This window comes from Populus nigra, chromosome 4 (genome assembly GCF_951802175.1).
Source record: "Populus nigra chromosome 4, ddPopNigr1.1, whole genome shotgun sequence".
Taxonomy (NCBI): Eukaryota; Viridiplantae; Streptophyta; class Magnoliopsida; order Malpighiales; family Salicaceae; genus Populus; species Populus nigra.
In genome coordinates, this window is record NC_084855.1 from 2,977,191 (window position 1) to 3,004,004 (window position 26,814).

Consider the following 26,814-nt stretch of genomic DNA (forward strand, 5'->3'; position numbering starts at 1 on the left):
CTTTTTTAATCACATATAATTTTTCTCATAATGAATCACGTATAGTTTTATTTTTAGTATTTTAATTTTTCTCAGAGTTCGCATTTATTTCATTAAAAAGAGTTTTTTTAAGTAAGATGTATGTTTAAAATTGTAGCAGTAGTGATAATTTAAAGTTTTTTTTATTTAAAAATTATTTTTAATATTAGTATATTAAAATGATCTAAAAATATATATAAAAAATTTATTTTAAATCAAAAATTAAAATCAAAATTTTTCGATGCAGGCATCTATTCCTCACTTTTATGCAGTCCTCTTTCCAGGCCAGGCCAGTTTACGCCGTGAGAGCTGGGCGGGGCCTATGTCAATAGACACCCTCGTGGACGTGCAGTCTGGTGTCCAAGAAACCATCACGTCAAAGACTTGCAAAAAGAAACGATTTTTTTTCTTTTAATGCACGGAACAGTGGAAGGGGAAATGCACAATGAGAATGAGTGCATTAAAATAAATCATCCGCGTTGACCGGAAATGTTTCAGATGGCGGAACTCGGTGGCAGATTTTATAGGGGCGAGGTATTTTTTCTTTTCGGTTTTGAGATCAGTAGAGGGGCAACGTCAGGGAAACGAAAACACAGGAAAAACGAGGCAACGTCAAGAATCAAGCAGCAGTGCCCGCGCAACGATCTTATCCTTTATATGAATAAATGATACACAATGAAACGTCAGGCACTGGAAGGTTAATTTTCCACTAACAAGATGGTGGGGACAATGAAGGTCGGAGAAAATAATTGTTTCAAAGTATTCTTGAATACAAAGTTGAAGAAATCACAACAATAATGATAAACATAGTAAATAAAATCAAGTTGGGTAGCCACTTATTGCATCATTTGACAAGCAATCATACTTTCTTGGATTCTTGCCTAACAATATTTGAAATCTTTAACGAACAGGTACAGCTCCAAAATTCATGATAGGCAGAAATTGAACAAAACTTCTTGAGGTCCATACAGCGAAGTACCGGGTTGGTGGAATAAATCCAAGAGTTTGGCTGATCATCCTGCCGTATCTACATGTTTAAATAGATTCTTAACAGCTCCACTAGGCAGTTTTATAATTATATGTCGGGCAGCAAGAGTTGGAGAAATTGAACTAAAATCATTTGGCATTTTTTTAAGTTTAACAGGCACAAAGAATAATCAATGGGAAGCACAAAATCTACAAGTAAAACGGCTTATTCATAAAAGATAAATCCATGCTTATATACAAAAACCTGTGTAAGTCTATATAATAGGTTTCCTACGCACATAAATTACTTGTAGAGCACTTATTGTCAATCCATGCTAAGAAACAGCCCGTGTTTTCCAAGGCTGCCATTGGAAAGTATCAATCATCTGAAGTTTCATCCTTGATCTTGTTTGAAAATCAAGCATCCCTTTTTAGAACGCTATCTGCAACTGGTGACCTTTCTAGCAAAAACAGGAGCATATTATTAAATGCTACCTCTCATCATATTTGATCTGATTTGTAGGCTGTGCGAAAAAATCTTTGGCACTGTGAGCCACCTCAGCCTCCAGTATAGCCTCCAGCACAATGTCAGATCCGTTAACAACATCTGCAAGCAAATCCATAAGCTTCTTTTAACATCAAAATGAAAACTATAGAGCGAGAATCCATGTGCTTCTGTCAAATTTAAATGAAAGGTCCTCCATATACATACAAGTCAACAGAAATGACAACAGTCATATACAAGAAATAACCAAATGAAAGCTTTTAATCGTGCAACTCTTCATGAATAAGGAGCATTTTTTGCAGATTTATGAAGAATATACTGGAAATGTAAGCATAAATATGTTATAATATTGACCACAAGCAACAATAATTTATGTTCTAATTTGCGCTTCATTAAAGATGAGGGTGCCAAAAGTGAAATGTTTTAGGTGAGAGAATATCTAATTGTTTGTCTGACACCATATTGATAGTTCGTCCTCACATACTAACTCAATGCACCAATCACACTTGCACAACAGAAATTTCTGTAAACATGAGAGAAAAGGCCATCAAAGCTTCATGCAAAATGCCAGATGCTAACCAAAGTTGAGTAAAGATTGTTACCCTGATGATTTGGCAAAAGCCCAGTGCTTTCAGCAGACACAGGCAAAACATTTAAAAGACCAATATCACTAGTCAACTCCCCTGCACCTGCCCCACTGCGCAACGGGCCAGTTTTCAGGGCTGAGGATTCAGCCAATCTTGCATAAGCAGTGGCTTGGCTGTGCAAATCACATGAATCTGAGACTTTTGCACCAGAAACCTAGAAAGACATAAAGAGAGTTAAAAGGAGTGTGAACATAATAATCTCATAAATAAAGCATCGAAGGATAAGAAAAGGAAGGTCACTCAGTAAGAACCTTGGAAATATTAGCTGTTGGTAAACTTTCTCCAGCTGTTTGTTCAGTATAAACCTTGGAAATTGTGGGGTTCGGTACATTCTCTGCATCTGCATTTTCAGGCGCACCACCGGCTAAATCTCCAAAAAAACTAACAAGAATTAGAAACTCAGACAATCAAGAAGAAAGAATCATTAACTTGGAAACTTATATGACAAGGTGATAAAAATACCATTAGTAGTAGGTGGAGGGTCAAGATTATCCACTAGTCTCCGAGTTAATGGACCAGGATTCAAGACAGATATGCTTCGAATTTCATGACGTATAGCATCAAGTTGAGCCATTGTGTCTTGAAGTTCCTTGTGAACCTAAAGCACAAAAGCCAAGTAACTCAAAAGCACCCATCTTCAAAATAATAAAATACCACATTGAAAATCATCACATCACCTTTTTAACTGCCTAGAAAGTTGGGTTTTCTAGATATGACTTATTCTGCTCTTGAAAAACAAATGGTTGTTCTGTCTTATTAATCCAAAAAATTGCAGATTGTGTTTGCTTCTTATAGTTCAGGAAGTCAATGTTTCCTCAACCTTTCCAACTATTTTGTTTGTCTTTTTCCCCCTTTTTTCCCTGTTTTTTTATCAGAGTTCCACTGCTTTTCTGTAGCTTTTAGGAATAGCCAAAATAATAGAGAGCATATGAAACGGACATATTTTCTTAATACATGTCTGTTAGAGAATCTGTCATGTAAATAATTACACAACTTCCCATTTAATGTTTTACAATTGAACTTTTTTTAAAGGGGAACGAGGTACCTGGCGAGCTTGTGATTGCTGCATAACAGAGTCAAATTGACCACGAGCCATCTGCACATACCCAATGGCTCGACCAGTTAATCTCCCTGCAGTTCTGGCTATTAATGGTAGATCCTTGGGTCCTGCATATATCCGATATCAGAAAAGGGGAATCATTACACATCAATTGTGACTTTGTAAGCAAGTATGGTAAATGCAGCTGAGATAGATGGAGATGTTTACCGATTAGTGCAGCTGTGGCCCCAAGCAAGAGAAAGAGTTCTCCATAAGAAATTCCAAACATTATAATCACAAATGATTAGGGGTTTTGGATATTTTAATCTAGGAGACTCACGTTATCCTTTGGCTCACTCCAGCATCCGGCTCTGTTGAAAATGATTTTAATATTGTCAAGTATGAGCCTTCGCTATTGACAAATTGCTTATGCTGTCATTTGCAGATGTGGATGCCAATGTGTGAAATGATGTGATGTCCACATCAGCAAGATAATTTAATTTACTTTTCACAAAATCAATTATAGGAAAAGGATTATGAAATTAAAAAAAAAAAGACAAACGAAAGAAATCAAATATAAAGAACAATCCCATATCAAAATTCTTTCATTTGCTGTCCCAGGTGAATCTTGTTCATGAAAAGTATTGCATTTTGAAATGGATTTTCAAAGTACAAGGCTTGACAGCGAAAGGTAGTTGTTTAAAAGACTAAGTTGAGTAGAGAATAGGATGGAGCAAGATAAGGACAGGATACTTCAAAAATCATACATGATTCATGATTGTAACAAAGGAATAGTTTTGGTGATTCTACATGGAAAAATGCTCCTTAACTTTAACATGCTAGATTAATCCTAGATACATGGTAGAACCAGATTTCCAAGAATTTCCATTGCCAACAAAATCTAATTGTATCCGAAAATTCAAGCACGCCTTTTGCAAATTCAAGACACATTCAGCAACAAGAAAACAAAAATTTCAGTTTCTCTACCAAAACTTCCATGCATATAAGCATCATTACCACAAACACCACAGCAAGAAAACACAGATTATTGAAAAGAAAAAAGAAAAAAAAAAATCAGAAAGGGGAGAGTGAAACACTAGTGGTAGACAGATAACACTCACAACCCAATTAAAGCTCTTCTTCAAGTGTTTTAGTTCTTGACGGACACCTTTCCTGTTCTTCAACACAGTCAGAATTTTAGATTTCTGACATGGAAGCAGGGTTTCTTAGGAAGTGAAAGATTTCAAATTTAATACATTGACGCTGGAGTTTCAAGAGTGAATTGGTCAAATTCCTAAATGGGTTGTGTGTGTTATAGTGTACGTTATTGTATAGCAAGATGGCGGTGTTTTTCACCTAGAGGGCACGGAATTTCAGTGGTGGATGGGAGAGTTGATTAGGGATGGGTTGCAATGGAGAAAAAGATTTCTTGCATTTTTTTTTCATTTCATTTTTTTTTCTGAAACCATCCGACAATCATTGAAACAGAATTGAAATAAGTAAAACCAGAAACAGAAATTGTAACGGATATTTCAGCCGCGGAAACTTCTTTAACGATCAATCTCAAACTTGTTAGTTAAAAAGGGTATTAAAAAATCAAAATCCCTAAAAACATTTAATTACCACGAGCTAACCTGTTATGATAAAAGGGACCCTAATTTCCAAATGGGCTGCAGCTGAAGCTCTTAGAGGTCATTGATCCAGGTTCCAAAGTCAGATAACTCTTAATCCAGGTCTGATTTAATTTTGTTTGGTGAGGAAACAAGGGGAAGTAGGGTATCTGTGCTAGGATTTCTCACTATGTTAGTCTTTTCATGACAGTTTTGAGCATGGTTATCTGAACTCTAAAGCTGGTAATGGATTAAATAGGCGTTGTTTGGTATGTCATTTAACTTGGACAACATGCATCTCCTAAGCCAGAGGTGTTTTTTCTAGATTTTTTTAAAAATCAGCTCCATTTAAAAACAAATGGCAAAATAACAAAGTTTGAAAAGGATTTGGTAAAATAGTAATTGACTTCTCCAAAGTCATAATTCCATTATCACAAGAATGGAAACAACTAAGAACAACACAATTCATGATCATTGGATGACATGCATTCTCAGGATGCAGTGAGGTGCCACCTTAAATGTGAGGGGCTGATTAAGTCTTTGACATCTTTATACCATGAATTCTTTTGCATATAGCCACAAATAGAAGTTCAAACTCCCATAATTCCCCCTAGGAAGTCCTGAAAAGGTTGATCTGTTTGCCTAATGAAAATAAGAAATAAAGATTCGCATATCCAAATATATAAAACCAAATAATTTAAAATAATTCTTAATTCAGTTACAAGTCAAAAAGTTTCATGTGAAATTTTATAGTCATCAACTAATAGATTGCTACCAATGATTGTGCCTAGCCAAAGAAACCTGCTTAACATAAAAGAACAAATGTCACTATGTGGATTCCAAACCAATTCTTACTAACCAATATGGAATTCATAGATAGAACCTATGTAGTGTGTGTTTGGTATTGTAGTGCAGGATGCTTTTCAAAAGTGTTTTTCATTTGAAAATACATCAAAATAATTTTTTTCAGATTTGTTTTTTTATTTTTTACATTAGTACATCAAAACCATCGGAAAGCACTACAAAACATCAATTTAATGTTTTTTCAAGCTAAATGCATTTTTAAAACGCACTCAAACACGGTTTCAAACGCGATACCAAGTAGTCACTTACTAGTTTCACCAAAGCTAATATTATTTATTTTGCTGCCATGAATCAGACTCTTTTTGAGGCTCTTGGCAAACCCAGGATGAAATGACAACAAGACTATCGGGCATCTGAACTTTTTTCAAGATAGTTCATCTGGAGAGTGGAATTCTAAACATCATAATAGCATTTGAACCAACATCTTAAGCCCTTACAAAAGCTTAGGAAAAACAAAATCTTAGAGCATGAAATGATATGCACTTTTACTCGAAGTCAAGGTTCACAAACTCGATTTTCAAAAGTGTGCTAAACTTTCTTAGCCTGTGCTAATGGGTGCTAGTACGCGAAAATACCCTTTTTTTCTTTTCCTCTTTGCAGAGGCGTGCTTCTTGATTTGTATTGTGCTAGAGCATCCACGTTCATGCTCTCTAAGAGGGTTCATTAACTATAATAGGTAACAGGTTTGTTTTCACCTAGAGCATTGTTGCTCTTCAAGTAGCTCACCATTCAAGCTCCGTGGAGTCCTCGCTGTATATAGCGAGTACTGCATCACTCTTCAGATAGTATTATTGAATTTAATAAAGAATGTTGTTGGTATTGAATAGTAAATCTTACCTGCTAAGTATTGCCCAGGCTTGGAACTGGCCTAGCTGATGAGACAGCCGAATGAAGTGGAAGCAGATATTGAATATCACCCGGTTAAGGAACTGGCCTGAAATTCAAAACCCAACCGGCACAATTTAAGATTTTTTCACATTTAAAGAGAACCCATTTCAGAAAAATAACCTAAATTGCAATGCCCGACAGTCGAAATTTAAAATCTTGCTGATTTAAAGAAAACCCATTTCAGAAAATTTGAACTTCTTGAACAAAATTGAAAGGATGTTTTTAAAGGGATTGCTTACCTTGAAAATGTGAGAGGAGGGCGTGTAGGGAGAAAAGAAGGTGTGGATTTGGGTTGAAGGCTGGGTTTGTTAGTGATGGATTTGAGAAGAGAAATTGGTTTAGAGAGAGGCCTGTAGCGAGATGACATTTTTTAGAAGGCAAGAGAAATGAAACGGGGTCATCGGATTCAAGCGAGGCAAAGCGTGATGGGTTTTGATTTTGGATTGTGTCTTGTGAAGGGAGAAAAGGCCCGTTTGTAAAATATTTTATATTTTAAACTAATTTTTCATATTTTTATATTAATTTAAAACACTTAAAAATAATTGTTATCACAACATTAAATAAAAAATAAAATAATAGTGTTAGCCAGTGTGATGTTTTGTCCTAAGCCATTATATTTTGTTCCGTTTAATTAAGATCTTTTAATAAAAAAAAATTATTTATGAAAATTTATACTTTTATTGATATTCTCCGGTTTGTTTTTGTGTTTAAAAAATATTTAAAAGTTTTTTATTTTTTATTTACTTTAAATTAATATTTTTTTAGTATTTTTAAATTATTTTGATGTATTGATATCAAAAATAATTTTTTAAAAATAAAAAAATATTATTTTAATATATTTTTAAGTAAAAAAAACTTTGAAAAATAACCGCAACTATATTCTTAAACATGCTTTTAACCTCTATGAAATTCTATCATTCAATCATACTTAAATTATTTTCTTGACCAAATTATTTTAATTTTTTAATTAAAATCTCATGATGATGTCTATTTCATAAATCTAGTGTATGAAGTGTCTAGCCTCAATATACAATTTCTATAATAAAAATAAAAGTTTTGTGGCAGACGTTCATTAAAATATAAACGTTAAAATATGGCAATTGAGAGGATGTTCGTGGAAATATTGTCGTTATAGTATTTTAATTAATTCAAAAAAATATATAAAATATTTATTCTGCATTCTAAAGAATATAAATACAATAACATTTTTTTGAAATCTAGCTAAAACACATCTCTAGCTATTTTAGCTAAAAAATAGGATGTATAAATGTAAATTTTCTTACAAAGCTAGGAAATAGTTGGAGTACCGTGATTATTTTTACATGACGGATAGATCCCAGCATAAAATCAGGTAACCAGGTCAACTTATAGGTTAGCGGATTGATCCAAATTTATTAAATTTTAATAAAATAATGTTGTATTTTTATAGAGATTTAAAAAATATATGATTGGATGAGTCTCACTTGGATTTCAAATTAACATGTAAAATAAATCAGGTTTAATTATATCCACTCTCCAAATAATTTAAAAACAAATCTTACCGAAACTAGATTTTAAATCTTCAACTCAAATAAATCATTAATTTTTTTTTCAATTAACACGAGTGTTCGGATCAGTTTGCACGTATTTCGATTAATTTTATAGACCCTAAAATTAACGACCAGTAACTATCATATTACTAACTATATGACTCAAATTTAAAAACACAAAAAAAACACAAACTGTTTAATTCTAAACTGATAGATTTGTTTTTTTTTTTATTTTGTTCAAGTTATGCTAAAACGCACAGCATAAGACAAATACCTCGGCACGAAACAAGAGAAAACAATAACTGGACTTGCATACGACCAATCCCCCTGCTTTTATTTGAGTTATTTTGTCACTAGCTTTGTCGAAAGCTAGATAAATGTAGATTCGAGCTGCAAGTGTAACTCTTTTATCAACCAAATTTTATTTTCTTGAAACTTTCAGCCCAGCCTTCGAGACCTAAAAATCTCAAATTTATAATCCATCTCGACGATATTTTCCAGTTGTCAGCACGAGTGTGAATTACGAAACTTATACCAGCGATCTTAATATTTGATTTTCATAATAAACGATATAAAAAAACGTGGACTCATGCTAAGAAAAACCTCCAAGGTATCTCCACCATAACTCTCCTACGGAGTGTTTATATTTGTAGTTAAGCTCGTTGTTTAAAATGATTTTAAAATTAATTTTTGTTTTGGAAAAATAGTAAATTAATATTTTTTATAATTTTAATATATTGATATTAATAAAAAAATATTTTAATATATTTTCAATTTAAAATCACTTTTAAAAAATATTTTACACCATATTAATAAAAATATTTAGGGTGTTTGAGAGTGGATTTAAAAATATTTTTTTAAAATATATTTGACATGAAAAACATCAAATTAATTTTTTTAATATTTTTTAATATTTTTGATATACTAATATCAAATATAAAAAATTATTTTAATATATTTTTAAATAAAAAAATATTTTAAAAAACACTGCATCACAATTCACCGTAACTAAATTTTTTTTCCCTCGTTCTCAACTTAAAAACTGGACAAAACCAGTATCCTTTAGTCGTCGTTAATCAGGATATGGACAGGAGCTGATGAAAATTAAAGGTTTCCAATAACACAAGGCAAACAAGCAGCACTAGTACCCTGCCCCTGTATAGTGTCTATCGAACAAAACCAAATCTTTATTCACTATCAAAAAGACACAGCTGGTAAAACCATGTCACGGTACCTGGGCCCAGCACACACCCCAAACGTTTTTGTGTCAAAATAACCCTTTTGTTGTGCAGTGGGTGTCATGGCTGCTGCTCTGAAATCAACTCCTTCCTTCCTCCAACGGAAAAAACCAGAGACCCATTTCCTCGTCCGTCACAAACCCACTATCGTTTCAACCAGAAGGTTCGCGCCAATGGCTTCTCTCACTGCAATCCGAAGTCTTGGCATAGGAGAAACGTTCTCAAATCTCAAAAAACAAGGCAAAGTAAGCACCACCCCCTTAGTAAATCTTTGTTACATGTGGGTTTTGTTGTGCTAGTTGACGGGCTTTGATAGTTTTACACCTGACTTGATTGATTTTTCTTGACATGTTGAATGGGGTTTGACTTGGATATTGTTTGTGGTTTTGGCTATGGATTTTTTCTTTTTCTTTTTTACTGTACTTACTTTACTCTTCCATTAGTGGAGACAAAAGCTGCACAGAGGAGTCTCTGTGTGTTAATATCCATGTTGAGTCAGATATTTCTACTGAGTTCTCTATTGGGTGCGTTAGAAGTAAAGATGGGAGAAAAGAGGAGCTTAATTGTGTTAAATTGATAGTATTGAAAGATGGAAACAGCTGTTTTTTTTTTATGACATAGATTGGAATGGATTATTTGGGGGGTCGAGGCAGTGAGGAGGGGATTGGATTGAGAGTTTTGGTTTGGTAGGGTGAAGCGGGAGAAAGGAAATATTGTTAATATCTACGGTTTGATGAGCATGCTTGCTTGTGAAGGTGGCGCTCATCCCATACATCACAGCTGGTGATCCTGATCTTAAAACCACAGCGGAAGCCTTGAAGGTGCTAGACGCCTGTGGATGTGACATAATTGAACTAGGTGTTCCTTACTCCGATCCACTGGCAGATGGTCCGGTTATCCAGGTATGATTATAATGTGGTTGCTGGTTGGATGAATCTCCATTTCGGTTTTCTTATTGGAATCTCTTGATTTAGGCGGCAGCTACACGCTCCTTGGCTAGAGGGACCAATTTTGAAGCTATCACGTCAATGTTAAAGGAGGTAAGGCCATTATATTACAATGCTATCTTTCTACTGTGCCGAGACTATGACAAAATCATTGGACTATTAATTACTGAAAAAAAATTCTCATCATGCAATTCCTTTTGTTACGCTATTGATTGCTAAGATTGCAATTAAGATAGTTTACTTGGAAACACTAGTTCATCATAGCATTTTGTACTCAGGCACATGCTCATAGGTAAGTGAAGAAGTGCCTGTCCGTATGACAAGCATAGAGTATCCTGGTTTACAGCTTTGTTGCCAGTTTCTTTTCTTATTTGAATTTCCTTATATTAATTCAACTGTTGACTGCACAGGTGGTTCCACAAGTATCCTGTCCAATTGCTTTATTTACATATTACAATCCAATTCTAAAGCGTGGAATTGAGAAGTTTATGTCCACTGTAAAAGACATTGGCGTACATGGTAAATGACAGGTTTATTTTGCAGCACCCGGCTGCCTATTTTAATGTTTTATATCATGCCGAATGATGTGGGAAATGGGGATCACTGTGTGCATCTCCAGTTATTTTTCTGTGAATTCTGGGTGTCATAAGGCATGACCATATGTTTAACCTTATATTGGTTTTGCAGGACTTGTGGTCCCAGATGTTCCTCTGGAGGAGACTGGAGTTCTGAGGAAGGAAGCTGTCAAGAATAAGCTTGAACTGGTCTGTTACCTATCACATTTCTGGATGATACATTCCATTTTGTCTATTCACATTGATTAGCATATCTCTTTTGGAGTAAAAAAAAATAAATCATTTCCTTCTGCTTTGCCAAAAATCAGTTCACTGTAGAGTTTGGTGGAATGGTGGTAATATTATAAAAATGAAATGGACCCTGTCTTTTTATTTTTATTTTTCGCACTTCATTTACTCGTGATGTATTATAGATCTAAACCAACACCTTTACCTCATCATTATTTTGACGGTGTCTGCTGGTTTTCATAAAAAAATTCTTTTTGGTTGAATGATAATTGAAGAAGGGCACCTTTTGGTTGTGTGCTTTGGTTTTCTTGCAATTTACCTTTTGAATTGCTGAGCTTCTGTGGGTAGCGAATCATGTAAGATACGCAGCTATCATGCATTCACCGTGTCTTATGTACGCACCTTGGTGATGCACAGGTACTTCTTACAACGCCCACTACTCCTACGGAACGCATGAAAGCCATTGTTGAAGCTGCAGATGGATTTGTGTATCTTGTAAGAGCATTTTAGAAGTTGATTAAGATGAAAGATTAATCATAGTTGAGTTCTAATATGAACAAAGATGAGATACTCAATGGTTTGCCATCTTTTGTGACATCCCCATTTCTTCTGGAATTATAGGTGAGCTCAGTTGGAGTTACTGGCGCCCGTGCTTCTGTAAGTGACCGAGTTCAAACTCTTCTCCGGGATATTAAAGAGGTTTGTCTTTACAGTTAGATTTCATTCACAGGGCACTCTCTTGATTGGTGGCATTTTGGAAATTAGTGGCTCCTTCACGAAAATTCAGGATGTATTTTAGGAATTGGTATCGCACATCCATCATTTCTGATTTCTTTTTATGACAGTCAACAACCAAGCCTGTAGCTGTTGGCTTTGGTATATCAACACCTGAGCATGTCAAGCAGGTTAGTCTTCAACATAATGTAACTTGATGCCTATAGATTGCCTCTGCATTAGTTTGGATTTATTACTTAAGTTTTGTGACAGGTTGCGGCATGGGGTGCTGATGGTGTCATTGTTGGTAGTGCCATGGTGAAGTTGTTGGGTGAAGCAAAATCTCCCGAAGAAGGATTGAAAGAACTGGAGAGTTTCACGAAATCTTTAAAAGCTGCACTTCCTTGAACTCAATTTTGTGGGATCAAATGAAAGATTGAAACTCTTATTTTCAACAGCAAATTTATGCATTGAAATTGAATAAAAACGAATCTTGTTTACCAGCATGAATGTTGCCAGTGTCTTTTAACAACTCAAGCACTTGATAAAACTACAAGTTGCTGCTGCAGTTCTGTTAATTTGATGGAAAATCCATGAGTTTTTCAATCAACCGCTGCTGAGGTTAGGGTTTAGGAGGTCTGCTTTAGCTTTCTTCCAGCTGCCTTCCCATTAAACTCAACAAGTCTAATGAACTCTAACAAAAAATTCCAAAGCACATATTAGCTTTCATTTTGTTTTTCTGGGGCGGGGATGACAATGGCAACTATTGATAGAAAATCTAGCAGGTTACAATCTGAGAACATTCCATTCGACATCTGGTTTATTCAGATAATTTTCATGCTCAGGGAAAATAACGTTAGTATGCAGAGGCGCAGACTTGATTTCCCCATAGGATTGATCTACATTTCATCTTTTTTATTCGGGCATAAGCGTATCTATGTAGGCAGACAGAAAGGGTCTTGAGCGGGGGAAACATTCACCTTCATCCCATGAAATCCATCTTTTGGATGAAAGCTGATCAATTCATACCATCACAAAAACAATCAGCTTCCTCACATGAATTCTGTCCTTTGGATGAAAGTTAATTGATTCATATCATCACTAAATAGCTAAGTCCTCGGTTGATGAGGACAGAGAAAAAGTTATGCAATCAAATGACCAGCAGAATTTTCATTACTAGTTTGTCGAGTCAGGATTCCCCAACCAAGCGAAGCTTATTTACGTACAGCCACAGTTTTAGACTCAAATTTTGGGGCCTTGTCTTATAAAATAAAGATGGCCCCCTCCAGCCCTACTGTGAGCCTGAGGGGGCGAACATTAAACAAGGCATCCAACTAATTAGCATAATCGAAGTTGTTCCATGACACTCCTAAGAATGATTTATTCCAAGTATTCAATCAAAACACACCCCCTTGCCATTACAGTGACATGATCAAGACAGGAAGAGAAGCTACTTCAGCAGGTAGTGAACGCGAGCAATTCCACAATATACAGCTGAGGGAGGGGGATAGAGCGCTGAACAACAAATGAGCTGAAGCTTCTTATCTCTGCTTAACGCCTTCCAGATGCCACTGATTCCGAAGAAAACAGGCACTTCACTACCGAGTCTTGTGTCGGATCATAAGGATGGTCTTTCGAAGGAATCTCCAAATTTGCTGGAACTGGCTTGTTGTAGGTATCGACCAAAAATCTTATCATGCTTGCAACCTGAAATCAGAGGATGAAAAAAATTACCTTTTAAAAAAGAATTCCAAAGCAAATCAAGTGAAACAGAAAAAAAGTGCTCATTCTAACATCCTTATCATGTGTGCAAGTAAGAGAGACTCCCAGAGATTGATCAAATAACTAATTCAACGAGGTGGGGAACAAGCAGTGAAATTGAGAGGCAGACAGATTTGATGATCGAAGTCCTAATATTCCACACCCAAATAATCCCTGCAATTTATATGACTTATGATTAAGATGAAGATGCTCCCACAGACTGAAGATGAGCATCAGAGCAACTAAGCACCCTTCAAGACCAATGCGGCTGTTATTTCTGGTGTCTCTGGAATTGTCTCCATGGCGACTTGTATGAAAGGTGGCCCATGTCATCTTCTAAATCAAAAACATTTTAAATTGCAACTGCAACCAGGCTCAAAATCAAATAATAATGTTTCAAGATTATTGATATAGAAAAGGGGCATCAAATGGGGTATTTTTCATTTCAAGCAGAGTTTGAAAAAACTCTTGGCAAACTAGCACTGATCAAAATCTTATTTAGGAAATAGCATAGCTTGGTACAAACACAGTTTCAAAGTGCGATAATTTAATTTAAAAAGAGAGGAGAGGAAGAAAAAAAAAGAGATTTATTTTGGACTGCGTGTGTGGTTCAAAGTTTTATTTATTTTATATTTTCTATTTTTTTCTTGAAATTAAAATACCACACCTGGAAACAATATTTTTTAAATATGTTATTTTCTAAAATATTTTTCCAACAATGATGGTTTCTCATTTTTCTTTAAATGGCTAATTTCCAAAAAGAAAAAATTTCCATCAAATTAGGTTAGGAAGATCCACAGTACCATCCAAATATATGCAATAGAAACATTAATCAATCCTCTTCTTCACTTTCCGTTACGTGGCGGTACCCAATTATATTATCTGAAAGAGAAGATGTTTAAAATGTTTTTTTTTAATTTTTTAGAAAATTATTTTTTTAATATCATTATATCAGAATAATTTAAAAATATTATAAAAAAATAATTTAAAATAAAAAATAAATAAATTTTAACCTTAATTCCAACCTGGGTCATCATTGTCGCAAAAAAGCACGTGATGATTTCCTTCCTTATTCCGCCATTACCAAACCCCTACGACTAAGCAAAGGAGAGAAAATTAAATTAAAACAAATTCACGCACTAAAAAAATCTTAAAACAGAATCAGCCAACAGAAGAAACAGACAAAGAATGAATAGTGTTTTCTCAGTGGACGATTTCTCCGACCCGTTCTGGCTGTCTCCTCCTCCTCCGCCATCATCAACGGATCCGAAGATGAATAGAAGCGAATCGGAATGGGCCTTTGAGAATTTTCTACAAGAAATGGCTTCCGTACCTTCCTCCGCCAGCGAAACCCACACCGCCGCTCCTTCGGTGCTTTCTCAATCGTCCACGTCATCGATACCTCCTGACAATGGCGAGGATGAAGTTGTGGAGATCACAAAACATCCAATTCACCACCACCAACATCCAATCCCTAACCCACATCCGCGACCGCTGGATCGCAATCTAACGGTTCCGATTGATTCCGAGGAGTACCGTGCTCTTCTCAAGTCGAAGCTCGATCTCGCTTGTGCTGCCGTGGCCATGTCCATGGTATAATATACGCGTACTGATTGAATTGTGTGTGCATGCATCACATGTGTTTGATTATGGATTTCTTTGAATAAATGCAGGAAACCAATGCTGTAAAGCCGGAAGTTTTTTCTTCGTTACCTGAAGATCAAAGGCTAGCTGCAAGAAATATGTCGTTGGGAACACAATCTTTTCATAATGGTTTTGCCTGCTTCCTGAATTGTTGAATGTTTTTGATGATTGCATTTATGTATATAACTGGTAGTAATATTGTCTCAAAGATCATGTTAACGCTATGTGAAAGCCTCTTATTGATTCCAATAGATTGTGATATGTTTGGTGGGTGAGAAATTGTTTGCGCTATTTGAATGGAAATGGGGACTAGCTAGTCATGTTTACTTGCACTTGAAATGCACTTTTCACCTTGCAATCTACATAAGTTCAGAAACTAGGATAGAACACACTTTATCTTGAATCCACTGAACCCCTTGTTTGTACAAGTTACATGTATCAGCTAAGTTGATCAAAGTTGCACTATGCATCTCTAGCACTCTCACTCTTGTCTTTTATCCTTATTTCCCCCCTTGTATTCTTAACTGTTCGTCACCTCATTATCACAAAGTCTTATATAATAGACTGCTGTATGTGTGCTCTCATCTGATGCAAGATGAGCGTTATAATCAATGCAAATATGTGCATTACTTTCACAGTGATTTTCATGCTTTAGTTTTCCTTGCCCCTCTCCAAAATTTAGGCTGCATATAATACTGTCAATTGTAGGTACTGATCAAGGCATTTCAATGGCACAAATCGGGGCAGATGGTGAATCACTCGGCATTCCAGCTTTACCTACTACACAGAGAAAACCAGATGGTGGATCACTCGGCATTCCAGCTTTACCTACTACACAGAGAAAACCAGATGGTGGATCACTCGGCATTCCAGCTTTACCTATTACACAGAGAAAACAAGAGGTTCAAGCCAGGCAAACAACCAGTGGATCATCAAGCTCGGATGATGATGACCTTGAAGGAGACACAGGAACCAATGAAAATATGGATCCTGCTGATGTGAAACGTGTGAGGAGGTATCTTATTTATTAACATTCATGCTTGGTGTAAGGGGTTCTAAATACAATTTAGAAACTTTGTTTTCTTTACTCATACGCCTCCCATTTTTCCTCTTATTTTGAATTTATGCAGGTAATATTATTTTGAGGAATTCACATGTTAGTGCTCGTCTTATTGGTGAATAAATCAAGCATTGTTTTAGGATGGGAGGGGAGTATTTGTCAATGGTTTCTAATTAAATCAGATACAGCCTTACTAAACCTGACTTAACTGTCTCCAAGTTTTGGGATAAACAGATTCTTACTAGATGCAAGTATATATCTTATTATTGTGTTAAAAAGGAAGGACCTTTCACCAATCACTGTGTTGATATCTTGACAATGACTCAGGATGCAGTCGAATCGAGAGTCAGCTAGACGCTCTAGAAGAAGAAAACAAGCACAGCTGAATGAACTTGAAACTCAGGTTGCCCATTGCTTTTCCGTGGCATTCGTGCCTTTTAGATCATGGTTCTTTAATAAGCTCTGATTCTATCTGTATGGCATTCAATAGGTTGGTCAACTAAGGGATGAACGCACTTCACTGCTATCACGCTTCACTGATGTAAATCAAAAATGTGATGATGCTGCTGTTGACAATAGAATTTTAAAGGCTGATATTGAAACATTAAGGGCAAAGGTAAGTCGTTGCACTTCACCTATTTTAACTTTGTTTGTTGCTTTGAGGGTTCCTTTGGTTGTTTGAAATTGTCTAGCAAATACTTTCTGACTCCATGTTTTAAGATCATGATGTTAGAGGAAACAAATCCTTGTAAAATCATCAAATATGCTTCATAGATGTCTCCCAGAAACTAATTCTGTCTTGTGGGTACATGCACGTACTTTTGTGTTTACATCACATCATGGAAACTTCTGTCTCCATACAGAGCACACAAAAAAATTATTTTGCATGTGTGGAGTGACAATCCATATCAGGCAAAACTTCTGGTCAGAGTACGTCCTACTAAATAGTATAAGAGTCACAGCAACAGTTTTTACAAAGTTTGAATGACATTAATTTGAAACTTGAAAGTGCTTTGCATGTGCATGAGCTGATGTAATCTACTCTGTTGAATTTCTTTTATATATGAACCTTCCAGGTCAAGATGGCCGAAGAACAAGTGAAACGAGTGACAGGTTTGAACCCAGTGCTTCTAGCAAGGTCTAGCATGCCGAGCCCTGGGATGCCATTTGTTGGTGGCCAGGTGGATGCATCTACCAATGTTGCTATCCCAATGCAATCAAACCCCCGCCAATTCTTTCACCAGCCAGTTCAAGGTATTACCCCTGCTCCTCCACATCTCCAAAGACTAAACAACAGCTTCCCTAACAGCACCTTAGTTCCGCTTGCCACAAATCCACAAACTGACAATGGAAACAGTAATGATGGTGGAATGGCTGTCATGCCTTCCATGCAACTCACTGCTGATGGGCAAAGTTTGCCTGCCATGCCTTCCATGCAACAGGTGCAAAAGCAGATTGGTCCAACTGTTGGTCCTGCTGGGACCTTGCCTGCATGTGACTCAGGACTTCCTCACGTGGTTGCGAAGGATTACAAAAAGAAATGAATCAGATGCTTCTTCCATTCTGGTTTTTGGAACTGGGGATTGTAAAGGTCGTCTCTGAGTACAACTGTCGGTTCATATAATTCTATGACTTTCAACACATACTGGGTTCTTTTGTTTATGGTTTATAAATAAGCCTTTTTAGCTGGTAGATCATCTTGACTTATTTTTTTCATGTAGACGTGGGTCGTGTTAATGCAACCCAAGTTGTCAATGGAAGGCTTGTGATTATCCCCATTCAAGGTGCCAATATAAGAAGTTACATTTTTCATGCCTTTTCAAACGCGACAGAGAAATCAATCCAGCTTAAGAGTTGCTTAGCTAATTTGATCCCACCGCCAAGGGAATTCTTTCACATAGACTTGCAGGGCTGATTACTGGAAAGTGCTGACCCTCGTGACTGATTCTTTCACATAAACCTTCTCTACAAGGAGTGGAATAGAGTTGAGCGATCATCCTTGCACACCAAATTTAATTTCCCAGGTTCACCTGATTGGAGTAGCAGAGTTTCTGGGTTAAAAAAAGGTCACCTTCCCGGTTGGATCTTGTTAATCGGTAGAATCAATAAGATGATGCGGAACACTAACAGAAAAAACGCAGCTATTGCCATCCATCATTGAGAAACAGCAGCAACGTTAAAAATTGACGGTTGGCTAGCCACATTGAACTATCAAAAGTCCCACCATTAATGGAAGTACACATCAGATAAACTTGGTTAATCCACCAAAGGTAAACCTACTCTTCCAAATTTCCTCAGACGATATGTTAGAACTAGGTGGCGATTTGAGAAGGGAATCGAAATTTTCCAGCATAGACAGATAGATCCATTTGATTAATCCACTGAACAACTGTAATCTTATGGAAATCAAGGGGAAGCGGGTTCGAACAACTTGAGTTCAGCATGCATATATATATATATATATATATATATATATATATATATATATATATATATATATATATATATCATCCATTATGCGAACATGTGTTCAATCGAGAAATGTGACATGACCGAGGTATAAATTGTAAATGCAGGTAATGGAAGAGTAGATTTAGGAAAAGAAAAACGAAAAAAGTGAACTAAATTCTAGCATGGTTCGCATGAAGACATGCACTATGCTGAGGATACATAAATAACCCACACAAGGGCTCTCTTTGCAATCTAGACAATGCCTAGGCTTAATTTAGTAAATGTCGATCTCCTCGTAATTGCAGTATGTAAATCCAAGGGACACATCATGGCAAAATTTTTGACTGGATGCCTGATTGGACTTTGCTTTGGAAATGGGCTTCTAGCCTGCATAATGGACATGATAATCGAGTTGGCGCCATGAATGGGGGGGGAAATGAAACAAAGAGCACAAGTGTATGAACATGCCTGGTTGCACACTTGTAATAAATGGTATCAGGTGTGTTGTATGTCCGTGCATTGGCACACATCCTCTTGACATCAGCAATGAACATCTCGAGTGTTACATAGTATTGCTCTGACTCTACCCTCTTCGACATTGTCTTCAGATCTGCAGCAAATTGGAAGAATTATAGATGGCATCTAATTGAAACAAGTCATTTTTTATGTGAAATTCTCAATAAGAAAAGGTCATAATAATTCTCAATAAGAACATGTAATCCCATTTGTACAAGTAATGTTTTTGTGAGAAATTCTCAATAAGAACAAGTAGGAACAAGATATTGTTTTTTAATGCCAAATCATGCAGTAAATTCCAAAAGCAGAGATTCAAACAACTTGAGCCAATTAGAGCCAATTATCTGATGTTGTCAAAATGCTAGAAGCAGAGTTGTACTTTCCATATTTCTCAACTTGTGTGTAACAGCAACAGACACCAAAATGAGATTTCAACTGAGTTCTACAAACTTTAACAAAAAATATTATAGTTTTCAATTTTCTTGGTAACTTAGTTTCAAGACAGCTGAAATTTTAAAAACTTTGGACAGTTGTGACCTATGTTTCCAGAGAAGATTGATAGCATACAAAATATGAGGGGCCTGGACATGTCTCATTTTAACAGCATATAAGCTTGTCAATTAGGAAATCATTGCAAGAAATTTGATATCTTACCCATGGGATCCTTGATGATGTCATAATAATCAGGGACATCACAAGCATCAACTGGTTCCTTGAATGGCCAAGCATCAACATGGTCATGCATGGACTGCTAATACAAATTCCATAAAATGAATATCACATAAGCAGGCCAATCACTGTTCTACAGATTTTTAAACATTAAGTAGAACAGAAAGGAGAACGCATAAACAAGAGCAAAAAGTGTTGCAAATCCAACGCATAAAGGATTAGGATTTGCGAATGTGAGTGCCCAAAGAATACTAACAATGGTAGAAAAATCACTATTTTGCACAGATTTACAATTGAAAGTAAATAGAAGAACAAGTACATCATTAAGAAGAGAAACTGTTAATTTATCTTCTCTTCAATAATATGCTTGATGGGTCTTGTACAATAAAAGCAGCATTACACTTTCCTAGACCACGGGATCTTTATGTTGTAGACAAGATTCTATCAAATTTTGATATCTCTAGCAAGAAGAAGAAGAAGTTGGCTGTTCCATTTGTTGATCATTTGAATACTATTACCAAACGTTTTTCTTACTTTTAGATAGTAAGACGACAACAACATAAAAATCACGGATATTTGCCACAGTAATGCATCAACAACCTTCACATTTGGCTGTCCTTTTGAACTTAATAAAACAAATCAACTTCAGAAAACAGGCATCCAAACAGTCATGTATTCTTGACAGCAGGATGTCAAAGTTTCATTAGGGGCAATTTCAACCACAAGCATTTCCCATGCAAACCATGTCATGGCAACACTATGCTATTACTTTTGCAAAATATGGCAACCACAAAAGAATTCTGTAAGTTACATGGCTGGCTGCCATTTGTGACAGGATATGCATTTTTTCTTAACCCCTGTGAGAAAAAAAAGATAAAGAAAAGTAATATATTTTGGGACTTGCCTTCAAAAGTGAGCGCATAAATGCAGTCAAATGTTTTTGATTTGTGCCACTATCCTTAGAAGAGTTTAACGTTTTGAACCGTGAATGGCCCCACTGATCAGGAGCCCACCCTGCCTCCCCTATTATCATCACATTCAAAACAAATCTCATTATAAATATTCCAAACTTCCAATTATATCATATAATTCCCAAAAGGTATGTACCACGTGTGGCAAAAGACTGGAAGAAGTTGATATAAAGTCAACATGACAAATTTAAAAACTTACTCAAGCCAGGAATGTCCTCAATTTTGATGATCTTCTTGGGAATACCAGCTTCTTTCTGAACAAAAACGAGTACACCATATAATCTTAATACAATGAACAACATAGCACTAAACCATACTGCTAGATAGAGAATGCATGCAATCTAGAAAAGGAAACTACCAAGTAGTATAATTGATGACAGGTCTAAGAACCATCAGATTGCTGATGACACATACCTTTTGAAAATCAATTCCAGGATAGACAATGTGGCAATTGGATAGCTCTCGTATCTTTTCATCAATTGCCTATCATCATCAGAAAACAAGATTACTGCATATCTATGTAGAAATCTACTAAGGTTAGGTGTCTGAAAGTGCAGGAAGAATCTTCAGATAAAAAATTCTGAAGTCATGCACTGAAACAAGTCTCTGAGTAATACATGTGGAGTATAGTTGTAATTTAAAAGTTCCAGGGCAGGCTGGCAGCACAGCAAGTCTGACAGGAAGCTAACAGATGGGAAAGGTACAATATAAATACAGTTACTATTGGTGTTCCTGTCAATGAGTTCTATATTACAGAACCTCCTATATTACAAAACCTCCTGAAAGACACTGGTGCATGTACAGGAAAAATCCAAGTTTCCAGAATAGGCAACACAACTATGATACACCCCCAACTCATTAGTCTATAATTTATTTTCACTCAACAACTCAAGAAGCAAGTGATATGAAAACAAGCCCTATTTCCCGAGGGCAGGTGATAGAATTAATCCAAATTAAGATGTAAAGAGCATATGATTATAATATAATAAAAAACCTATAATGATCAATGAAAATGGAAGTGAAAATTGGGATTATTTACGATAAAAAATATTGAAATGGTCTATCAATAGAATTAGTGCATCAGTTCAGAAGCCTTGTATAGCCTTCTTGCCTTTCTTTGGTCCAGAAATTGACTGGTGGTCTCAATCCAATGATTCAATTTTAGATGTCAAATCGAGTAACTTGCGTCTTAAATATAAAGTTTTGGAATGAATTATAGAAACTGACGAAGCTTCTGAATGGGAGCCAACAGGTTGAGCTTGCTTCCTTTAAAATTTACACTTTTACTAATGAAAGAAAGCCCAACATGCTGAGCATTTAGAAAAGGAAGACATACTGCTAAAATGGATTGTTTGACCTTTATCTTGATTCATGTTCCAGACACTGACATTTAAATATTATGATCGAACTGCATTACACAAGGAAAACATTGACTGAGTAGATTATCATCCCACCTGTCTCTGACGACGGATCATGGTTGATAAATCAGTGTAAGGAAGTTTTTGATCAATTCTGCACTCCATTAAGATACCTCCATCATAGTCTTTAATATACCTGGAATTCACACAAATTCATAAATGAACTAGCAAAAGGAGGCACAGCAATAGCTAAATGGATGATATACACCCAACAAGCCTAACAAAGGGGGGATAACGAGCAAGTGTGATATGCTTGCAGTTATCTTCCTTCATAACAAACACCCTTTCCCCCAAACTCCAATTTCAGAATATAAAATAGAAAGCAGAACTGTACTTGAAACCCGTCCTTTCTCCTATCCCCCACCCTTCAATTATCTTAATAATACTGGAGCTTGTAAATTAACAATACCCATGCCATCGATCTTTCTCCAAGTAAATCTCTTTTGTGAAACCCTACATGTTAATAAAATAACACAACATTAAGAAACAAACCAATATATTTCAGAAGGATATAGCAATGTAACTATCAGAAATACATCTGAGCAAAATGTATAAAGATCATCAAGAACAAGATTGACCCACAATTATAGCACAGCCATTTCCATAGATTACCATCAACAGTGATATAGTAAGATTTAACAGATAAACAGTTTAGGAAAACAATGAACTGTGCAAGTTACGGAACTCGAGAAAAAGACCACATCATCTAATAATCTTGCAGATCCATTGAAGATGAAGGTTTAACTGGAAATCAGCTACTATCTAAACAGTAGCAGCAGATCTTCCATAGAGACAAACTGGCAACAAAAGAAGAAATACCTCTAAAGGATATCACACAAACAGTATTTGTTACTAATTACACCTTTCAACTTTCTTAACAATACTGTTAGAACATTATATCTTAGAAAAAATCTAGCATATCTTACAGATCAACAGTGTCTTGCAAGCCCATGCTGAAACAAACAATAAAATCAACCAAGCAAAAGACTTAATGACAGAATTAGAAAGACAACCTGTTTGATAAAATAACCAACAGCATTATTGTCAGCATATGTCAGAAAATGTGTTAACCCATCAACATCACGTGCATGCTGCTTTAAATGATTCATCAATCTTGTGCCGTAACCTTTTACTTGTTCATCTGCAGTGATTGCACAAAAAGCTATCTCCCCAAACTTCTGACTATGGTTGGGCAGGGAAAAGGGGGTTATTAGAACAAAAGAGGTTTCAATGACAAAATCATAACAAGATATAAAGTACTTTCATGTAATGCATGGTTCTTTCATGTAAAGTACTTTCATGTATGAGGGAAAAAATAAAAATTTTAAGTCCAGATATAATTGTTTAAGCTTAGCAGCACAGTCACTTGGACCAAACGAAACTCCAGTCATCTGCAGCTCATTACAAAACCTTACCAAGACCATGTCATTCATTCATCTTACAGAATTATGGTTAAAGTACTAAGAAAATGCTAAAATGTCTTTTCTCAAGTCAGTTTAGGGAAAGTATGTTAGTTAGGCAATGTAAGGTTTGACTCCACCTAGAAAAACTATAATAACATGAAAGAAAACTTGAAGTTAGAATGAGTAAAGAACAACATGAAAACTATGAATTTGAACCTAACCTGGTATATGGACGATAAGTGATGCCACCAACCACCAGATTGTGTCTAATAACCATCACAGATTTGTGGCTTCTGCATATTGCATTGAAAAACGTACATGAGTACTTTTGCACCGTATGAAAATGATCCATGTCATAAAAGCAACGAAGTTTTACCCTACTCTGCAGGGCTTGGGACCAGCAATCCTAACCTAAGCTGGCATAAGCAAAGTTGGGAGAATAATTCAATAACAAGAAAAAAATAAAGGTATTGTGTCTTTCCATACAAGTTGCATGCTCATTGGAGTGATTTTCATTACACAATGACACCCTAGATGTCTGTGTTCAAGACTTCAAGGACGTGTAAGTAGTTCACTGTTTTGACATTAACACAAATTATCCAGCACACTCTCCAAGATGGCATCACATAAGGACGTAGGCTTCTTCTTATATGCAGCAATATGCAGTTCTGGTGATGTATGTATTGGTGAGTGGATTGCAAAGATATTAATTTACAGTACTGGACACATTTATATCTAAACAAATGCATCCTCGATAAACCAATTTTGATTCTTACTATTAATGCAGGCTGTATAGTAGAAAGTAGTTACTTTACCTTCACAATGAACTGGAAGCGGCTTACCCAAAAAGGAAAACAAATAATAGAAGTTAAGGGGTTCATGTTATCTAATCTCTGGCCACTTTGGAAAAAAAATCGCTTATTTTATGCACTTTTAGACGATTTCATGGAATACCTATCCATCAACAGACGAACAATATACTCTTTGGGCATGTTAGGCAATTGCCTCGCAAATATATTCTTCAATCCTATCAGCCTGAGAAACCAGAGGAAAAAGCAAGCATTAAAACTAACAACATCCCTAGAGTTTACATAGAAGTTTTCCAATTTATAAAACAAACCTCATCAAACAAAAAATTAACAATTAAAGATTGCAAAAAGAATATTCATAATTAAAAGCATGAATCCAGCCAAAAAAAAAATAGGGGAAGAGAATAAGGTACCAAACCATATGCTCATCAATACCATCATTTGAATAACAGACAAACTTGAGTCTTCCTGCTTCCTCCTGATTCCAAAATATCATGTCCCGTTATAAAATATCCCACACAAAGTTCCTTTTCTATTTCGAAAAGGCAACATGCAAAATTAAACTTTAATCACTAGTCAACAATTGTAAGAAATGAACTTTGAGAAGATAAACACTAATTAAAGTTCTCATAAGAAATAAAGACCATGCCTCTCTCTTCAAATTCTCTTCTCTCGCGCTATAAGCTCCACTAGTCTGCAAATTCTCCGTAAATATTTTAAGAGAAACCTCCTTTACCACAATCCCTGGAGCAGAACTTCCCGCTGCGGCAGGCCCCACTGCACCAGTCCCCGTGTGCCCACCATCCTTCCCGCTATCAGAATTTTCAATCTTCACATTCGTATTCTCTATTTTTATCTTCGCGTTCCGACCGCTGCTGCCAGCGGCGGAGACACCGGCAGTGGTCTCGAGGCGGGCTGCGGTGAACGTTCTCATGGAAGAGTCATTGTCAAATTCGTCCTCGTCATCATCAACAACGGCGTCGGAATCTTCAGCTTCGTCGGAATCGGAGTCGGCGCCGCGGGCGGAGATGCTCTCAAGGTCGTCGTTGGAGGTCAGAGCACCGTCTCGAGTGTCTGCGGAGAAAGAAGACGGAGCAAGTGGAGGCAAATGGTCATCGGACGCCGCCGCAGCCGCCGCACGTTTCCGCTTGTGGATGGAAGAGGTTGCTGACGCCGAAGCTGAGTGGGAAGGGGACGGGGACTGGGAGCTGCGAGAGCGATTGGGTGCGGTTAAGTGAGAGTGAGTGTCCATCGAGTCGAATTGAGTTGACTCCGTTCAAAGAAGACGATCTAGGGTTTTCAGTTTTGCATTGAAGAAGTCAGGGATTTTTGTTGTTTCACTTTCGCATTTGCAGAGAGCGCAGTGTTGTTTCAGACCGAGTTAGTGGTGAAAAGACACATGGCGTCGTCTCAGACTCTCAGGTACAGGTCTGGTTTTATATGTTTCATAAAAACTTGTGATTGGTGGGCCTTGTCCTGGGCAATTAGGCTGGCAATTTTACCGAACCGATGGACAGCCGCTTTATTCTATCTGAATGGATAGTAAATTTTTTTAACTGAACGGCTTGGGATGAAATCTAAAAATAAAAGTTCAGGTTTTGGATCCGATACGGATATTAATCTGTTCTACTCGATTATAATTTAAAATATATTAATAATCATAATTTTTAAGAAAATTATATTTATTATAAAAAAAAAACTAAATAAGCTAAGTTAATTCGGAGAGTGTATTGATTATTTTATTTTTTATTGCACTATCCAATTATCTTAGCAGCGAGGTAAAGTTATATTTTTCATTTGAATGTTATTTAAAAATTAATCGGAGATAAAGTAGTTGTTATGTATTTTTTATATACAGTAGAAATATTATGTTGCTCCTAAGAGCTAAAAAAAAAATTGGTCTTTTATCTGGGGGTTTTTACGTCTTTACAAATTAATTTATACAGTTAAATAATGTTTGTATGCCCTTTAAGTCTAAAAATATTGGTCTTGAAAAGAGGAGTTTTTTTATCTTTACAAATTTTATATACAGTAATATTTCATTCATGTTTATCCTTTTACTTCAAAAAATCAAAGGTTATCCTGGGAGGGTATTTTCATAATTGTATCATTGTTTTTCCTAGTATTCATATGCCTTGAGGCCTTTTTAGTAATTTACATTATTATAATATTAATAAATCAATATAGTAGGCCGTATGCCACACATGTATAGGAGTGTCATTGTCCCTCGCGCCGTTCTAAAGGCGAGTAGGGGCCACTACAGTGCCTAAAAAGACTGATTGTCTACTCACCCAATATGAAAGGTGGCAGTACATTGTTAGGGTGGTGCATTTTTTCACTAAAG

General features: G+C 36.1%; 4 protein-coding genes and 1 long non-coding RNA gene across 13 annotated transcripts; 2 read left to right on the forward strand and 3 right to left on the reverse strand.

The window, feature by feature from the left end:
• Positions 1-1,195: 1,195 nt before the first annotated feature.
• LOC133690897 (uncharacterized) lies at positions 1,196-6,982 on the reverse strand. 5 transcript variants are annotated; one of them, XM_062111173.1, is made up of 9 exons: positions 6,777-6,982; positions 6,487-6,583; positions 5,299-5,427; positions 3,404-3,546; positions 3,182-3,303; positions 2,599-2,734; positions 2,388-2,500; positions 2,092-2,290; positions 1,196-1,591 (listed from the first exon to the last, which is right to left on the reverse strand). In XM_062111173.1, the coding sequence occupies exons 4-9, from the start codon at positions 3,462-3,464 to the stop codon at positions 1,476-1,478; spliced, it is 747 nt and encodes a 248-aa protein (XP_061967157.1). In that variant the 5' UTR covers positions 3,465-3,546; positions 5,299-5,427; positions 6,487-6,583; positions 6,777-6,982; the 3' UTR covers positions 1,196-1,475. The 5 variants fall into 5 exon arrangements, with proteins under 5 accessions (XP_061967157.1, XP_061967158.1, XP_061967156.1 ...); XM_062111174.1 differs by lacking the exon at positions 5,299-5,427 and adding an exon at positions 6,225-6,399; XM_062111172.1 differs by lacking the exon at positions 5,299-5,427.
• Positions 6,983-9,149: 2,167 nt separating this feature from the next.
• On the forward strand, positions 9,150-12,274 carry LOC133691241 (tryptophan synthase alpha chain-like). Its single transcript, XM_062111665.1, has 9 exons — positions 9,150-9,549; positions 10,060-10,206; positions 10,279-10,344; positions 10,662-10,770; positions 10,939-11,015; positions 11,472-11,549; positions 11,676-11,753; positions 11,900-11,959; positions 12,042-12,274. The coding sequence occupies exons 1-9, from the start codon at positions 9,367-9,369 to the stop codon at positions 12,174-12,176; spliced, it is 933 nt and encodes a 310-aa protein (XP_061967649.1). The 5' UTR covers positions 9,150-9,366; the 3' UTR covers positions 12,177-12,274.
• A 689-nt stretch (positions 12,275-12,963) lies between these two features.
• On the reverse strand, positions 12,964-14,095 carry LOC133690677 (uncharacterized). The gene is made up of 2 exons (XR_009841491.1): positions 13,563-14,095; positions 12,964-13,475 (listed from the first exon to the last, which is right to left on the reverse strand). It is a non-coding gene; the product is annotated as an uncharacterized LOC133690677 (long non-coding RNA).
• Positions 14,096-14,586: 491 nt separating this feature from the next.
• LOC133692946 (light-inducible protein CPRF2-like) lies at positions 14,587-18,011 on the forward strand. 3 transcript variants are annotated; one of them, XM_062114132.1, is made up of 7 exons: positions 14,587-15,122; positions 15,203-15,302; positions 15,882-16,188; positions 16,561-16,636; positions 16,724-16,849; positions 17,310-17,487; positions 17,676-18,011. In XM_062114132.1, exons 1-7 carry the CDS (start codon positions 14,718-14,720, stop codon positions 17,729-17,731), a joined length of 1,248 nt encoding a protein of 415 aa, XP_061970116.1. In that variant the 5' UTR covers positions 14,587-14,717; the 3' UTR covers positions 17,732-18,011. The 3 variants fall into 3 exon arrangements, with proteins under 3 accessions (XP_061970116.1, XP_061970115.1, XP_061970114.1); XM_062114131.1 differs by having other exon boundaries at positions 14,588-15,122; positions 15,882-15,950; positions 16,002-16,188; positions 17,310-18,011; XM_062114130.1 differs by having other exon boundaries at positions 14,589-15,122; positions 17,310-18,011.
• Positions 18,012-18,825: 814 nt separating this feature from the next.
• On the reverse strand, positions 18,826-25,902 carry LOC133692945 (histone acetyltransferase GCN5-like). 3 transcript variants are annotated; one of them, XM_062114128.1, is made up of 13 exons: positions 25,120-25,901; positions 24,884-24,948; positions 24,616-24,696; positions 23,883-23,954; positions 23,272-23,440; positions 22,668-22,711; positions 22,295-22,394; positions 21,255-21,323; positions 21,040-21,094; positions 20,774-20,892; positions 19,855-19,948; positions 19,153-19,294; positions 18,826-19,071 (listed from the first exon to the last, which is right to left on the reverse strand). In XM_062114128.1, the coding sequence occupies exons 1-13, from the start codon at positions 25,720-25,722 to the stop codon at positions 19,011-19,013; spliced, it is 1,674 nt and encodes a 557-aa protein (XP_061970112.1). In that variant the 5' UTR covers positions 25,723-25,901; the 3' UTR covers positions 18,826-19,010. The 3 variants fall into 3 exon arrangements, with proteins under 3 accessions (XP_061970112.1, XP_061970111.1, XP_061970113.1); XM_062114127.1 differs by having other exon boundaries at positions 19,855-19,951; XM_062114129.1 differs by lacking the exons at positions 18,826-19,071; positions 19,855-19,948 and having other exon boundaries at positions 19,156-19,294; positions 25,120-25,902.
• Positions 25,903-26,814: the final 912 nt, after the last annotated feature.